The sequence below is a fragment of the Colius striatus genome, chromosome 8, assembly GCF_028858725.1.
Source record: "Colius striatus isolate bColStr4 chromosome 8, bColStr4.1.hap1, whole genome shotgun sequence".
Classification (NCBI taxonomy): Eukaryota; Metazoa; Chordata; class Aves; order Coliiformes; family Coliidae; genus Colius; species Colius striatus.
In genome coordinates this window covers 18345846-18361963 of record NC_084766.1, presented here as the reverse complement: position 1 = coordinate 18361963, position 16118 = coordinate 18345846, and the positions used below count along the sequence as shown (strand labels likewise).

At 41.5% G+C, this 16118-nt stretch overlaps 1 protein-coding gene across 6 annotated transcripts in view; it reads left to right on the top strand.

The window, feature by feature from the left end:
* Window positions 1–15762, top strand: part of RNLS (renalase, FAD dependent amine oxidase) — a 67052-nt gene extending 51290 nt beyond the window's left edge. For 2 of the 6 annotated variants that reach the window (XM_062000990.1, XM_062000989.1), the window contains exons 5-7: window positions 875–1048; window positions 8940–9115; window positions 12995–13286. In XM_062000990.1, coding sequence (XP_061856974.1) covers window positions 875–1048; window positions 8940–9115; window positions 12995–13147 — 503 coding nt within the window. In that variant the 3' untranslated portion in view covers window positions 13148–13286. Of the gene's footprint in view, window positions 1–874; window positions 1049–8939; window positions 9116–12994; window positions 13287–15353 lie in introns of those variants that run through there. The other 4 variants (XM_062000992.1, XM_062000993.1, XM_062000991.1 and 1 more) reach the window with 4 other exon arrangements.
* Window positions 15763–16118: the final 356 nt, after the last annotated feature.

Here is a 16118-nt window from a genome sequence, read left to right as displayed (position 1 = left end):
AGCCCAACAGAGCATGCAACTTCACATACAAGTGTGAGACTGTTGTGATTTTGTCTTGGCATGTCCTGCTGCAGCATTACCTGACCATTCGGTAGTAGGAAGAGAGATGTGGTACCTAACTTAGTGATTAGTCAGTGTTTTTGCAGGAAGTAAAAGAGTATTTGAATGCAGAGTGGGACTAATGCTACTTTGTGCAGCTTTTTGTGAAAAGTATAAAATTGAGGCAAAAAGCAGATCTCAACTGTAATTAGAAGAGAGAAGAGTTAATCGTAGAGAGGAGTGGATTCATGTTTGTTCTGAAATTTTCTAAACCTTTTTAAAATATCTTCAGCTGAAGAACTTGAGCTTCAGGATGAACCCTTTGTGTGCTGAAGTAAAAAGTTTCCTGCATCCATTTGAATTGCAGCACAGAAGTCGCAGGGCTATTTTCCCCAGAGATTCAAGAGTCCCTGGCTTCATATTGTTGACATGTGAAGTCATCTGAGTCTTTGGAGAGCCATACAATCATTTACCTGATGTGCTAGAGGCAACCCAAACTTCCTAATCCCATTTATTCACCCTTTGAGAAAAGATTTGGAAAAAAAGTCACCAGTTATGGATGTTTCTAGTCAGAGGCCACTAGCAGAGAACTGGGAGATAAACTATTGACAGATAGGGGAGGATTGTGTGTGAAGGACACACTATACATAGCGCACCATTAAAACTTCTTGAAGAGATGTCCCAGAAAAAATATAAAAAGCACTAGGTTTAATATTAAATTCTCTAGTTTTAGCAGTGTGGTTGTTTTTGGGAAGGAATAATCAGCTTAACTGCAGCATTCACATATTTAATGTTCTGAGATAAAAGGGATTTTTCTTTTTTTTTTTTTACACAGTAGTTAATGAAAGTCAAAAGCAACAACTGGAATCTGCAAGCTACTCCTCCTGCTATGCTTTGGGACTTTTTTATGAAGCTGGTGCACAGATTGATGTCCCCTGGGCTGCACAGTACATCACTGATAATCCCTGCATACGGTTCATCTCCATCGATAATAAGAAACGCAATATAGGTCAGTGCTCCCATTATTTCCCTGAAACACAGTGACAATAGAGGGTGTAGATTATGAAAAATGCTGTTTAATTGAGTGTTGCTGCTCTGAACAGAGCAAGTATTTAATTCCAGCCTGCAACGAATAGCATTTAATGTCACATTTGGCCTGTAATAAAATACACAATGAAAGCAGGAAGATCCTCAGAAAATCAGCACCCAGCACATGTTTTACGTTACTGCATTTATGAAACCAGTGTAAGGGGATCTGTGACATCAAAGTGTTGCTATTCCAAGAAAGAACTGGAGTTCCTTTGTTTAAACGTCGATTCATTCACATGCCAATTTATCTCCCATCATCCATTACTTTACAACTCCCGTTCTTTCCACTAAGCATGTTTAGAAGTTATGAGTTATATAATGAGTTATATAATTGAGGCTCTTCAGTGTAATTCAGAGTTAGCCAGTGTGCTTTTATAATCACGGAAAATCCTTGAAATGGCTGCTTATAGTACAGCTGCTCAGTAAAGCTTGGAGGACATACCACAAGGCAGATGCTTCTCATCTGTTTCTGGAAGATGGCAGTTGAGCAAGTATACGTTTTATTTATTGAATGTATTTTGTATACCAAGAGTGTATTGACATAAGATAGCTCAAGAAAAACTGCAAGCATTTGAGTTTAATCAAGTTCATTAGGAGCAGAAAATGCTTCCTGATTCTGTTACTTGCTCACATTGTGACGATGACCACGTTTAACCACGTCCCTCAAGTGGGATAAAAAGCTATCCACCTTTGTGGTGACCTACAAAACAATATCAGTGTCACAGAATAAGGGAGGATTTTCATAATCATATGCTGCCTAATACCTAATTACTAAGTATTACCAAATTCATTGTGCTAAAGCACATTCAGATTTTGACCTGGGAGAGTTCTGTTTCTAGTCTTCTGTGTTCAGTCGGGATTTGCTGTGTGGAGGCATCAGTGATGTTGGTACTGGCTGGGCAGGGCATTGAAAACTTTGCCCATCACCTTTCTATCTACATGCTGCCACCATACTAGAACACAGCTGTAACGTTGGGTGCACCTGCCTTCTCTTACACTGTAAACGTGCAATTTCATGTAATAAGCTGTCATGAGGAGCTGGCAGTGTAACAGCAGTGCTGGTGGCCAGGACCTCTGAAGATCTCTGCTCCAGCTCCCACTCACAGCAGGTTGTTCTACCACAAGGTCGGGGCAGCTGTGCTTTATCTAGCTGAGCATTTTTTTAAAATGGAACAGGATGGATGTTCCACCACATGGCTAGTGACCTGTCCTACAACTGCACCTCCACTGCAGGGCAAAGTGTTTCTCCATCTGCAATCTGAACTTGCCAAGGCTCAGCCTGTGGCTGTTGCCTCCAGGACTGTTGCCTGCCTCTACCAGCTAGAGGAACAGCCATTTGGTTTGGAAGGGACCACTGGAGGTAGTCTAGTCCTACCTCCAAGCAAGGTTTGAAATTAGATCCAGCTGCAAAGCTAGATCATATCGCTCAAGGCCTCAGTGTGATGTAATTTGCCACATTTGCACTGCTGGGTTATATTCAGTGGTCAATCCACCTTAACCAATAGAGTCTTTTCAGAAAGGTCTGTTGCTCAGCCAGACTGATGCATGGGGTTGTCCTGTGTGAGACACAGGTTGTCGTGATAGTACAGTCCAAGTTAGCTCTTCCAAATGTGCCCTTCCTTGTGCCAAAGCCAACTGGGTGGCAGTGGCTCTTGAAGTGCCTCCAGAAACAGTGCAAGCAAAAAATTTGGAGAGATGAATCGACTCACAACTGTGGAAGCCCAACTTTGTTATTTCTCCTAAGAATTTAGCCTGTTAGTCTGAAAAGAGGGAAAATAAAAGAATGGCTGAACTGACAAAACAAAGTTGCATCCACCCTGGTGTGCTTCCTCCAGCAAGCACTAAAAATGAGTATGTAAAAAAGGAGCCAAATATAGAGTGATTTTTTTTCCCCCACTCTGGCACTGTCTCCTTGTTACTGACAATGTGCAGCTGGAGATTTTCTTGCATCTAAGGTTATGTCACCATCATTGTGTTTATTGATACATCCTTGATACATCAGAGTACCTACTGGTATTGTCCATCCCAGCTGCCTGGTTCTAGCTGTGCCAAAGAGGACACAGCCAAAGACAGAAATTCACTCATCCTTTCCTGACGTGGTCTGAAAGTGCCAGTACTGAGAACAACAACTATGGAATTATAATGGAATTATCAAATAGCTAAATACAGTGTCTTTGCTGTCTCCAAATGGAATTTAAGCAAATAGGAAGCATATTATTTGGAGCGTATTGTTAACTAATACACAGAAACTACCAGAACATCAGCGTTGACACGTACTTTGCTCACTGAAATTTCCCTCATGTTGTGAGAGATGAATGAAATTTTCCAAGAGGAACAAATTGTATTCGTAGGGCTGGGACAAACTGTGGGCCAGCAACTGAAGGTGATCAGTCTCCGGTATGGCCCTCCTTGTGACATATAAACAGCCAACCAGCTACCTTAACTGCTCTCTTTCCTGGTGAACCTGCATTTTGTGGATTTCCACTTTGTTCCAGGAAGAGCAGTACATGCCAGCTGGAGCAGTATTTCTGCCTGCGATCACTTGAGCTGACCACGGGACAGTTGGGAAGCATGTCTGTATCATGTCCAGTAATGCTGAGGGACAGAAGTGTAAAATTCATAAGTGGTCACCAAGTGATTCATTTGTCTTCAAACACATGTGTGGCTCTGCTCATAATGGAGACATACACACACACACACACTTTAAGACAACAAATCAGTATTTTACATTTGTTATTTTCTTTCCGTGCTTCTGATTGACCTCCAGAACATTTCAATGGAAGGCACAGCAGCACTTCTCTATCCCTCGTTCACTTTTTTTGAGGGGTGCTGTTACTAACATTGAAACATCATGCTCCACCATCATCTTTCCCATTTTTCTATCCCTCAACCTTGAGTCATTGCATTCAACTGAAGAAGATAATGATGACAACGAAAAAGTAACTGTGCAGAGAGTAAGCAGAAATGCTCAGGCTAAGATTTATGCTGGGTCTTCTGAGTGAAACAGAACAGTCATCCTTCCTGTGTCTTTCAGAACAGTCATCCTTCTCAAATAGCCATCACCTTCTCCAAGTGATGCCTGAATGGTCTCACTTCCAGCGTTCCTCTGTTATGCCATATACACTGTCCCCCTCTATTCAGTTGTGTGTTATTTTTCAAGCATCTGTGCTCATCCTTCCCTCCATTGCATTAATCTTTGGAGGGAAGATTGCCTTGCTTCCCATCAGATGCAGCTGCAGTGCTTATCAGTGATACATCCTCAGCAGATACAGGAGTATGGCTGCAGTTCTCTAGGCATAAGTAAAAATTACACAAACAGAAATTGGATTATTTTTCTGGTGTTTCTACACTTTGATACATTCATGATTATTGGAAGTTTATCAAGTCATTCTGTAAAAAATAACTATATACATATATATATATATATCACATCTACATAAACACAAGTAGTCTAGCCTACTAAGCCCAAAAGGCAAAGTCTAGCCCTCACTATGTAACTCCAGACTGTTCTTTTTGTTTGTATGAGATGCAATCCCTGTTTTGACTCAGTAAAGCAGAGGTATAACACTCTCCTTCTGTACTAAAGAAGTTCATACAACAGCCTTGTTGTATAATTATGCAATGGGATGGGTTTGTTAGCAGAGCCAGTGAGTTGCAGTCTGTAATTCTCCAGAAATGCCAGCCATTGCCTGCTCTCAGAGCCGTGTGCATCCCTAAGGACTGCTTGCACCTCGCTGGTGTGTGATGAGCTGCAGTGCTCTGAATCACTGCTTGTTGCAGGGAACTTGCAAACTCATAAAGCCTCTTGCTTGGAAGTATGGCAGCATAGAATCATAAAATGGTAGAGGTTGGAAGGGACCTTCAGATGAGGAGAACCTCCCTCGACCTGCTGGCCACCCTCTTCTTGATGCATCCCAGGATGCCGTTGGCCTTCTTGGCCACGAGGGCACATTGCTGGCTCGTGTTTAGTTTATTATCAATCAGGACTCCCAGGTCTCTCTCTGCAGAACTTCTGTCCAGCAGGCCAATCCCCAGCCTGTACTGGTGCATGGGGTTGTTCGTCCCCTGAGCATCCCCTCTCTTTTTGTTTTCTCAATTCCTTTATGCAGACTTCGCAATGGTTGCTGATTCTTTAAACATGTATAGCATAATGGTATTCTTTAAATCATTAAGTGTGCATTCAACATAGCCCTCATCAGCATGTCCTCTGGACTTCTGTAAGTTAGAACAAACCAGGTAACCATGACATCTTTCTGGCAGTCCAGATGGGTGAGACAGAACAACATGACTTTTCCGAGTTTGGTCTTTGTTCCTTCTGCTAGAGAGGAATACAAACTTCTGTGTTGGATTTAACCCTCACTGCAGTGGGGCGGAGACATCAAGCCTGACCCGGGCATAGCTGAGCCTGCTGGGGAATGCACCAGCATCTAGGGAGTTCCCCAGCAGCTCTTCTCCACAGTGCAATATGCTCCCATTAGCTGACTTCATTGTGACACAGCCTAGTTCTTTACTGATAACTACAGATGGCATCCATTTTCTTCTCACTTTATGTGGAAGAATCAATAATAAAGCTGTTTCTCTGATGCTGCCATTACTGGTGTAATCTTGAGCATGATGAGCCTCTGAGAAGGAAGGCTTTTTCATCAGCTGAGGATCTCAGCTACTATTCATAAAACCATGTCTCCATCTGCAGAGGTAATGCACTTGAACATTACATAAGGAAGAGTCTACAAGAAGTGTATGTTGAATTCCCTGTGCGTTATGTATGAATATTAAATATTTGTGTGATTGGCCAGCTTAACCATCCCATAAATATTTATAACAGGTTGGGCAATCAGTGGGAATTCTTCATTATAAATTATTTCAAGTTTCATTTCCACAATACCGCAGTCTTTACATCTCTTTGCCTTCTGGAGGGCTAAAGATAGATGACACATAAAAATAGAAGCAGGTCCCTTCTAGAGCTTCAGGATTGCAGGTTATATAGTTTAAAAGGAAGATTGTCTTACAGGTTTTCAGAATCAGTGTAATTCTTTAGTATCCTTTTTAATTTTAAAATGCAGATTTTAAAATAAGATTTTTTAGGAAGGTGGAATAGTTGAAGAGTTATTTAGATTTTAACCTCATTACATGGCCAATTACTTGGTAATCACCTGCCTGCCTTTTAGAAAACTAATCAGAAACTGTCTGTAAGGCTAAAGAAATGCTGAATTCCTGAATACAAAAAAAGTTAGTGTTGTTCTTTTCATGGACTCTTCCAAAATGTGCCTTGTGAGATAGATTTTAACTCCTCTCTTAGCCAGTATTTTTGCTGGAGAAAGAAAAAGGCGTGAGGCTAAACTTGATCCTCACAGGCTGCACATTTCAGTACTGGAAGGCTGTGACTCAGTGGCCTCTGGAAGCTCTCCAAGCTATCAGTAGCTCAAAGAAGGAATTAAAAACTCAACAAACTGCTTGTTCTCCTGAAACTTGTTTTGTACATGCTATGGAAGAGATGAGAGATTTGAAAGAAGGTGGCCCTGTCCAAGAAACTTTAGGTAAAACAAGTCACAGCAAGCAATGAATGTTTGTTTTATGAAAATGTGTAGACATTTTTAATGAGCTTTTTTGCCAAGTTTATATGGAAGAATTTGCCAGAATACCATGTATACTCTAATTAATCCCAATGTACCTTATAGACTTCCCCACTTGATTGTCTCTCCTTGAGTGTCTATGTAGAGACATCAGAATACCTGCCTTCTCCCCCAAAAGAGAAAGGATAGCGTTTCTTGACATTTTCCCAGGTAGCTGGAAAAGCTGATGCAAACAAAGACATATCCTCTGCTAGCCTGTGAAACTAGGCTTGAGAGTGGCAGGAGACATTTCAATAGGATGAGGCTAAGGCTGAGTGTTAGACTCGGGCAATCAGTTCATCAGAGCTCAAGGAAGAATATGACCCCTTTGGCTGAGCCTCTGCTTCTAGACAAGAGCAGTCCACGATTCACTTTACAGTCTTAGTCCCCAGATCAGCCTTGCCCTCATCTCAAATCCTCGTTGAGTGGATATCTTAGACCTGTCCATCACTGGTGATTAAGACTTACTTTCAAGCCCAATACACAGGAAAGTACTCACAATAAAGCATCTCACATTAAAATAGGAAACAAACTCAAAGTATCTGGACACTTCAGGAAAGCACCCAGAAAAAGGTGGCCTTTTCCAAGTCTGCTTTGATGAACATGAGCACTTGAGCTGTCTTCAGTCCCTCCCCTGGCACTGCAGCTTGGTTGAACTTTAAGGGACAGACTCTGAGTTTTGCTTGTATTTGCCCAAGGACAGAAGTTGTATTGAAGGATCATGCTCCCTGAAGTGTCCATGTAGAGAACTGTGCATAAATTTCCTGAACTTGATAAAGAAGCACAATTTACATGAAATTCACTTGTGCAGGTGAAAAGGAAGTGCTGATTTCTCAAGCTAACCTATCCTCATTTCTGTTCCTCTCCTTCCCCTCTCTAAGTGTAAGAATGGGTTTTATTCTGGCTTTTCAACAATGTAATACTGCTCCATTGTCAGTTATAGAGGGAGCAGATGTTTTTTTCACAGTATTGCAACAAGCACTCTTCTGTCCTTTTTTCTTTTAAAGAAAATTTGTATCTTGTGATGATTTCATATCCAAGTCTTTCATATTTCTCTGTTGCAGAGATTGTCCCCTTAAGGGGATATGCATTTTAAATGCTTTAATTAGGGACTCTAATTGTTACTATTTGTAGACCTGTCTGCAAAAAGCAATTTTACATGTTTCTTGTTGTTCACTTTTGACAGCTTGACACGATTGCCAGGTGGTTGCCCTCCTTGTAGAACCTGTTGAAATGTCTGGAAGGAAGAAGGGGAAGAGTTTGCTTCTAGTGTGTTTTCTGTTCCTTCTAGCTGCTACTTATGGGATATGGGAGTGCCTGAGGTTCCTCTAGGAGACATGTGGGACTAGAGTTATTGCAATGGGAAAACCACCAAAAATTTTGCCAAGTGGCTGGATTTCTTCATGGTGCTGCTTGTGAAAAACTTGTGTTACTACTCCTTATGTTTTTTCCAGCTGGAAGAATAGGGTGGTGCCACAGATATTTTTGTTCTTATTGACTCCTAGGCTAGAGGCACAACTGGCAGCATGCAGTGAAGGCAATTATTAATCACAGAATCACAGAATCTTAAGGGTTGGAAGGGACCTTGAAAGATACCTAGTCCAACCCCCCTGCCAGAGCAGGCCACCTAGAGTAGGTCACACAGGAACTCATCCAGGTGGATTTTGAATGTCTCTAGAGAAGGAGACTCCACAACCCATCTGGGCAGCCTGTTCCAGTGCTCCGGCACCCTCACAGTGAAGAAATTCTTCCTTGTATTTCTTTGGAATGTCTTATGTTCCAGCTTATACCCATTGCCCCTTGTCCTATCATTGGACATCACTGAGAACAGCCTGGCTCCACCCTCCTGACACTCCTGACATATTTGTGAACATTAATAAGGTCTCGCCTCATTATCCTCCCTACTTCCCTCAGCCTTTCATCATAAGGGAGATGCTCCACTCCGTCATCATCTTGGTGGCCCTCTCTCCAGCAGCTCCCTGTCTAGGGGAGGGGCCTAGAATTGGACACAATATTCCAGATGAGGTGTCACGAGGGCAGAGTAGAGGGGAGGAGAACCTCTCTCAACCTACTGCCCACATCCCTTCTCATACACCCCAGGGTGCCGTTGGCCTTGGCCATGGAGGCACATTGCTCATCCTGCTGTCTACCAGGAGGCCTAGTGGAATATTTCAAAAGCATCTCTCCTTTTTATTTCAGAGTCTTCTGAAATTGGGCCCTCGGTTGTAGTTCACACAACTAAGACGTTTGGAAGTGAGCACCTGGACTCAGATCCTGTGGAGGTGCAGCAGTTAATTCTCAGTCACCTGGAGAGGATTGTGCCATCCCTACCTAAACCAGACAGCATCAAGTGTCATAAATGGAGATACTCCCAGGTACTCTATGCTGGGTTGAGTCAGCTGCAAGGATGCTGTTGGGGCAGTGCTGTAGTACAGACTCGGCTGTGTATCAGGAGATAGAAGACATCATATGACCCAGTGGTTTTTGTCCTTGGGGAGCAAGGGCAAAGGGGATAGTTGCTCCATGACGGTAATACATTCCTCCACGTAGCCATGAGCAGCATGAAGGCTGATCAAGGACAGACACTTCATTTGTAGTCATCTTTGTACATAGTGAACATGGCTCAGCAGTAAGTTATGTAGCACTCCTGGTAAGTAAGGACAGGAGTGGTGCATAGGAGGAGGTAAATCCCACATACTTAGGTGGGATTTTTGCTAGTATCTAAAAATATGATTCAATCTGTCTCTTCTGTGTCCAAAAGTATGTGATATGTTAGCAAAATTCCCATCCTACCACAGAGTAGTCCTTGTTTTCAGATGTACTAATTGTAATTATTTAATTTGGCACGGTTCAATTTAACACTATGTTATGCAAAAAAAAATCCCCAAAAAAAACTACTTAAGGGTAATAATAGCAAAACGTGTATATTTTACAGGCTTCTGTTAAAAGTCAAGGAAATTGTTGACAATTTCCTAAAGTATTGGAGTGTATCTCCACACTTACCAAAGCCTCTTTAAGTTGAATTACACTGAAAACTAATGTGAAAGTTGATGCAAAATATCTGTTTAAAGCAGTCCCCTAATTTTTTTCCTTTTATGAAGTCTGGAAAAGTAACTGTAAATGACTGTTGTGAAGTCTACTCATATCACTTGATCTGCATTCAGTTTAGGGACCTGGTCTCATTAGCACAAGTTTATTCTTCTGCAAGGTAGGTGTTAGTAGTTTGCAAATCACTCCCCAGTGCATAGTATTTCTTCTCAATTGTCATATAAAAATGACCTTAACATAGGTTTTAATGTTTCAGATGACTCATACAAAAATCATGCTATGTTTTATGTATTCTTCTTTATCAATTCAGGAGGTTTTTTTTGGCTAGTAACAGTACAGTGGTTACTGTTGAAGCATCCTTTTCTGCATGGCTTCCAATCTTCCGCATTATCTGTTAACTTTTCTGCTTCAAACTGCTTGCAAGCACAAGAGCTACAGGTGGTAGGGAGGAGAAGAATTGGATCTATTTCCAACAAGCAGATACTTAGTTGACTGCCTCTGAAAAGGGCTCCTGAAACAAAGTAAGAAGTAGTTTTAAACAGAATTAATACACTCTGGTTACTGCTACTGTCACAGAGCTTTGTCATATGATTCGTCAAATTCAGCTACTTTGTTTATGTGTGCAAGGAAAGGACTTAATATGCTGTTTCCTTGCACTACTTACATGGTGTCAAAGGTGTCAGCTGAGCATATGCATCTTATTTGTCCCATTCTTATTTGTTTCACCATGAAAGCATGGATAAGGACAGGCACAGTGATTAATTTCATACTACTGAGTTAAAAAAGCCATTTGCATTCCACCAAACAACTATGCTTTTTGAATTGTGGCAAAGTGATGGCCATGCAGGATTTATTATAACCTTGTACCCATTGCTTCATCTATTAGGGGTGGCTGGGACAAACTGTAGGAACAAACTCTTATTTTCAACAATTGCTTAAAAATTGTTGTTTTCCTAAATCACTAGGTGTGTATCCTGTTTCCCCTATTTAAAAATTACAATCAGACATCATACTGCTTGATGAGCTCTGTTATTTTCTCAAACCACTGTACAATTTGCAACTCTTCCCACTCCTGCCTGTTTCAACTGTGCTATCAACCCCGCTGCTACTAACCGACTTCAGCAGCTGCTTATGCTCTATGCCTGGTGACAGGAAGAATTATCACCAGTCTTTAATGGAGTGGATAAGTATCAATATGTCTTAGATTGCAAATAAGTCAGTGTAGGTCAGATCCATTGTCTCAATAAAGAGATCTCTCTTGCCATCCTATAAAATAATCACTTCCTAAATGAAATATCTGGGACAGAGCTCCCTCTTAAAGCTATCTTTACTTTCAGTTATAGTAAACTGTTGCCTCAGGGATGGGTGCATATTTCCCCTGAGTCTTTCAAACAAGATTTATCCTACTTGTTAATTAAATACAGCTGTAATGTCCTTCACATGACCAAACACAATCCTGGAATTAAAATGCAGACATTACATTTTTCCACGGTGGGATTAGGACTTCCAAACTTATACTGACACTACTTAGCAGCACAGCTGCAATTCGGGATCCTGTGCTTTAATTACGAGATGCTGTTAGCCTTCAGAGCCAACAGCTTCCTGACCCATCATGTCCCTTTGGCAGAGTCTCTTTATATGTGTAAGGGATACTGGAAAAACACAGAATTGTACAAATTGGACCTTTTCAGAGGGAACCTCACAAGGTACCTCTTCAGGTCTCTAGTCCAACCTGTCCACAAAGAAAGCCATTGCCAGCACTAGATGACCTTGGCCATTGGTTTTCTGAGTGTTGCAGTCTTTGACATGGAGCCATGTAGCTGAGGGCCATTTGGAATTCATGTTGGACAACACCTTCAGAAGAACTTGAAAAAGGGGCAGGATTATTCCTTTCCTCAGTCATTATGCCTAAAGTGAGGGCCTTCACTGCATTGAGCACACCATGTTATCACACAGATGAAAAGATGCAGGCTGAGATGTGAAAATACAAATCCTGTGGTCAGCATGACAATTCAGAAGCCAGCACCAAATGAGCAAGAGGGAAGGATACTCAAAAAGCCTTTTCTGCCAAATCTCTCTTTGTTTTTTCTGCTCTCTGACCTTGATCTGTAAGAAAAAATTAGGAATAAATTGAATACTGACCTAAATTTAGTGTAAGAAAGACAGTCTTTGGCTGGATTTATCATAGGTGGCTGGACTCTCAAGTTGCATCATGGAGAATGGGTCACAACTGGGTGCAAATTAATTTTGGATAATTACCTCCTTTAAAGAGATACTATAGTGCTGGTATTACAAAATGCAGCCAGTAAAATAAAGGTGGATGTTTTGCAGCTTATCTGTACCTGGAAATAGCAGATCATGGCATGACAGTGGCTGTCTGAGTGTACATTTGAATCAGTGGAAAAATCCCCTGGACTGAATAGGATGTGTTGGACTTCAGGTCATGTTCACCAAAGCTGGCAGATGCATGATGGGATGAAGTAACAGTTCACTGCACAGGAATCCAAAGACATCTTTGAACCAAAAGATATATTTGAATCCAAACCATGTCTTCAGACCGAAGGCAGAAAGTCAGAAATGATAGAAAGAAAATTGTACTTTAAATCTCTATGGTTTGATCTCTGTTGCTGATCTGCTGATGTGCTTCTGCTTTCCTCCCCCCTCTGGTTTTCTAGATGTTTTTCCTTTTTTTTTCCAATATTTAATCCTTATGTACAGAGGCTTGCAAGGCAGCATGAAGCATGGGCATCATGACAATTGTTACTCAGAAGTCCACCTCACTTCGCATCCAGGAAGGTCAGCTGGTGTTGCAGGCTCTCTTGGAAACAGCAGACTCCTCTTCCTTCGTTGAACAGTTACATACTTGGGTTTTTTTTTTTTTTGCAAGCCCAGCTTTGTTGATACAAGATCATATACCTCCATATGTTTGGGTTTAGGAATCTATATGTCTCATCTGTCCAGAGTTGGGCAATTCATTTCTGCTGAGACAAACTGAGAAAAAGATCAAGCAGGGCTGCAGGTTTCTAAATCTCCATATACAGGAAAGCTTTATTCTAATTCAAAGATAAATATTTTGTTGTTAATTAGTGCTTGGAGGAGTGCTTTGTGTGAAGCCATATTTCTCAGGAATATAGACCTTTCTGATGTGAAATTCAGGTAAATAAAATGCTTCATTTTCCATCTACTTGTATACTTTTCTTTTTCAGGTTACAAAAGCTGTGCCCAGTTGTTTAGGACAAATGATTCTTCATACTCAACCTCTCCTGATTTGTGGGGGCGATGGATTTACTTGTTCCAATTTTGGTGGCTGCATAGATTCTGCTGTGAGTCTTGCAGAGTCTGTGAAGTGTCATTTATAGCAATTTCAAAGTCAGCTGCTAGACTGAGTCTAGATTTGTGATGAATATTACTTTGATGGATTGCATTCTAGTTTGTTAATATTGCTGGTCCCCATCTTGAAAAATAAATAAATGAAGATCTGTTGGTGTGCTGTTATAATCATTGTGATGGAATTGAATTTTCCAGGATCTGTGCTTGAAGTAAGGCTTTTTTTTGCTTTAGTCAGAGACACTGAGCTCCAGCAGTCTTACCAGGTCTCCTGATACTTTTGTGGCCTGTGAAAATTGTGTCAAGGACAGGGAGCTTGGCCTGAAACAGCACAAAACCCCACGGAGCTGTGGAGTCTACTCCTTGTCTGGGCATTTGGAGCCCTGGAAGTGACAGAAGGAACACGCACAACCGATCCCAGACTATTCATACATACATATGGTAATTTGTTCTGGTCTTCAGAACAGCCTGGTCATGGTTATTCTGCTGGGGAATCAGTTGATGTGACATACCTTGCTGTGCTTCTCAAGTCGGACAGCCTATGCAAGGTCTGAACATACTGACTCCAGGTCTAACGATGTCTCCAGGCACAGACGACTTTTAGGTGGGTTATGCTACTATGCCAACCATCTTTCTTGACCCACATTTTTCTGGAGTCCTGGTTACAGATTTCTGGAAGAGATTATTTAAGAGCTTGATGAGGTAACTGGCACTGATGTGCCACTGAAACATGACTCCTGGGTGTGGTCTAAGCAGCATCAGCCCAGCTGTGCTCATGAAAGAGTGAAGAGAAGGCAAAAGAGAGGATGTGCATGTTCCTGCAGCTCTCATAGCAATGGCTATCCCAAAGCCATCTTGGGCATAGACATTGACATCTGGATTGTAACATGAGTTTAACAGAGTAAAGCGATCCTGCCCGGAAAGTTGCTGCCCTTAAAAGACTTCAGTATTTCCCAGGTTAGAGAGTCACCAGTGCATTGTGGCTTTCTGCTGGTCCAGGGCCTCCTGAAGGAGGAATAGGCCTTTCTTCCTTTCAGGTGGTGGAGGGCTTGAGTTGGGAGCAGCCAATAGGGAAGGTGGTTTAGCTGCTTTGCCTGGCAAATGCCAAGAGCAAGGAAGAAAAAGAATGTACCTAAATGTGGTCTGTAGCAGTGTGTTAATAAGAAAACTGTGGTGACATTTCAGGCTTAGGGTTACATCACCACCACCATCAAAACTCATTTAAAGTACTGAAAGCTAGGCTGAATGGAAGGTGAGTTCTAGACAGTTCTGCACTTCATTTTGGCAGAACAGGTGTAGAAATAGAGGATTCAGGTCCAGGAAAGAGTATAAGTACATAAGTGAATGAACAAGGAATTTGATTTGAAATACTAAAAAATAAACAGTAACTGTAATTCTGTTGAAAATACTCCCTGTCATGGTTTCTAGTATTTCTAAGCTACTAAACTCTGTCTCTGGGAATTCAATTTTGAAATTACTCAGAAATTAACCAAGAAATCATTTCTTTATTCTGAATTTTGTTTTCTCTTTCCCTTCCTCTTAAATTACATCACAAATTTAGTACCTGTCTCTACTACACTAAAAATAACAAAATGCTGTTTTCAGCTGATAGAATTTTAACCATTAGAGAAGTAAAATTCGGCCTCCTTTTTTCTCATAACCTTGCATTTCACAAAAATCCAACATCCTCTATTCACAGCAATTGAACACTGTAATTTAACCATTTCTAATGCAGTATTTTTAGTGACACTAAGAACATTAACACTTAATTTTAAAAAACTCTTTGAAGAACATTTAATAATCCCATGCAGTTTTATTAATTTTTGTTTTTCTTCCTTCTATGAAATGCTTAAGTTTAAAACTAGATGTTATTTTTCTGTCTGAACCAACCAGCTCCAAACTCTCAGGTTTCAATCACTATGTGTTGTGCAGAAATAGGGAAGATCAGTGGTCATGTAATGTGCACAATTGTTTTACAAAAGCATTAGAGCTCCCACCTTCCACAGATCAAAGAAGCCATGAAAAGCCAAATAGTCATGGAATAAATCTGGTGAGGAATTTAGTATTGGTGTGATTTAACACAAGCTCGAAAGCATCCAGAGTCCCAGCTGAAGTGTCCATGTCCATGTCATGTTGGAGTGCTGGAAAACCTTAATTAAAGGGCCATATCCCTTGGAGGATGGCATAGGGAAGCAGCCAAGCCCCGTCTTTCATTTGTGCTTCTCAACTTCCATCCAGGTCTGATGTCCTGCGAGAGACTGTCCCTAAGGGAACATGCCGAACCGTGCAAGAGGGTTTTCTGCTGGGTTTTCAGTTCCCCTGGAAGATATCACAGTGGCAGGTGGGTCAACCATTGCTGGGCCTGTGATGATGGTTTCTGGGGACTCATCCCACCTGAATGCCTTCATCTAGGCTCTGCCTTGGTGCACAAAGAAGGATGTGAGTCCCTTTCCTGCAGGGGTGAAAGGAGAAGGCTGCAACATTAGGGGATACTTCTAGACTCTTCTCTTGTGCTATTTTCCTTGTCACCCTTTGTTTTCTACTTCTTTCTTCAAAGATGGATTTTGCATTAACTAGCTAAAATTTTCATTTCCTTCCTCTTCCTTCAATTCTGAGTGGAAGGCAGCCACACCACTAAATATCCAAATAAAGGTCAATCCTAAAAGTGTGTGATGTGCTGTGGTGCTTTAGCCAGGTCATAAAATCACTCCCCCTCCTAAACTGGACAGGAGAGAGAGAGAAATATAGTGAACAGTTTGTGAGTTAAGGACAGGGTGGTCGTTCAGCAATTAGCGTCACGGGCAAAACAGACTCAACCTGGGGACAAAAAAGTTTGATTTATTAAAGGAACAATAAGAACAGGGAGATAAGAAATAAAATTGAATCTTAAAACACCTCCCCCCACCCCTTCCTCTTCCCAGGACTCTCCTTCCTTCCCCTCTCAGCAGCACAGGGGATGGGGATTGCGGTCAGTTCATTACAGATGGACTTTGCCACTGGAAC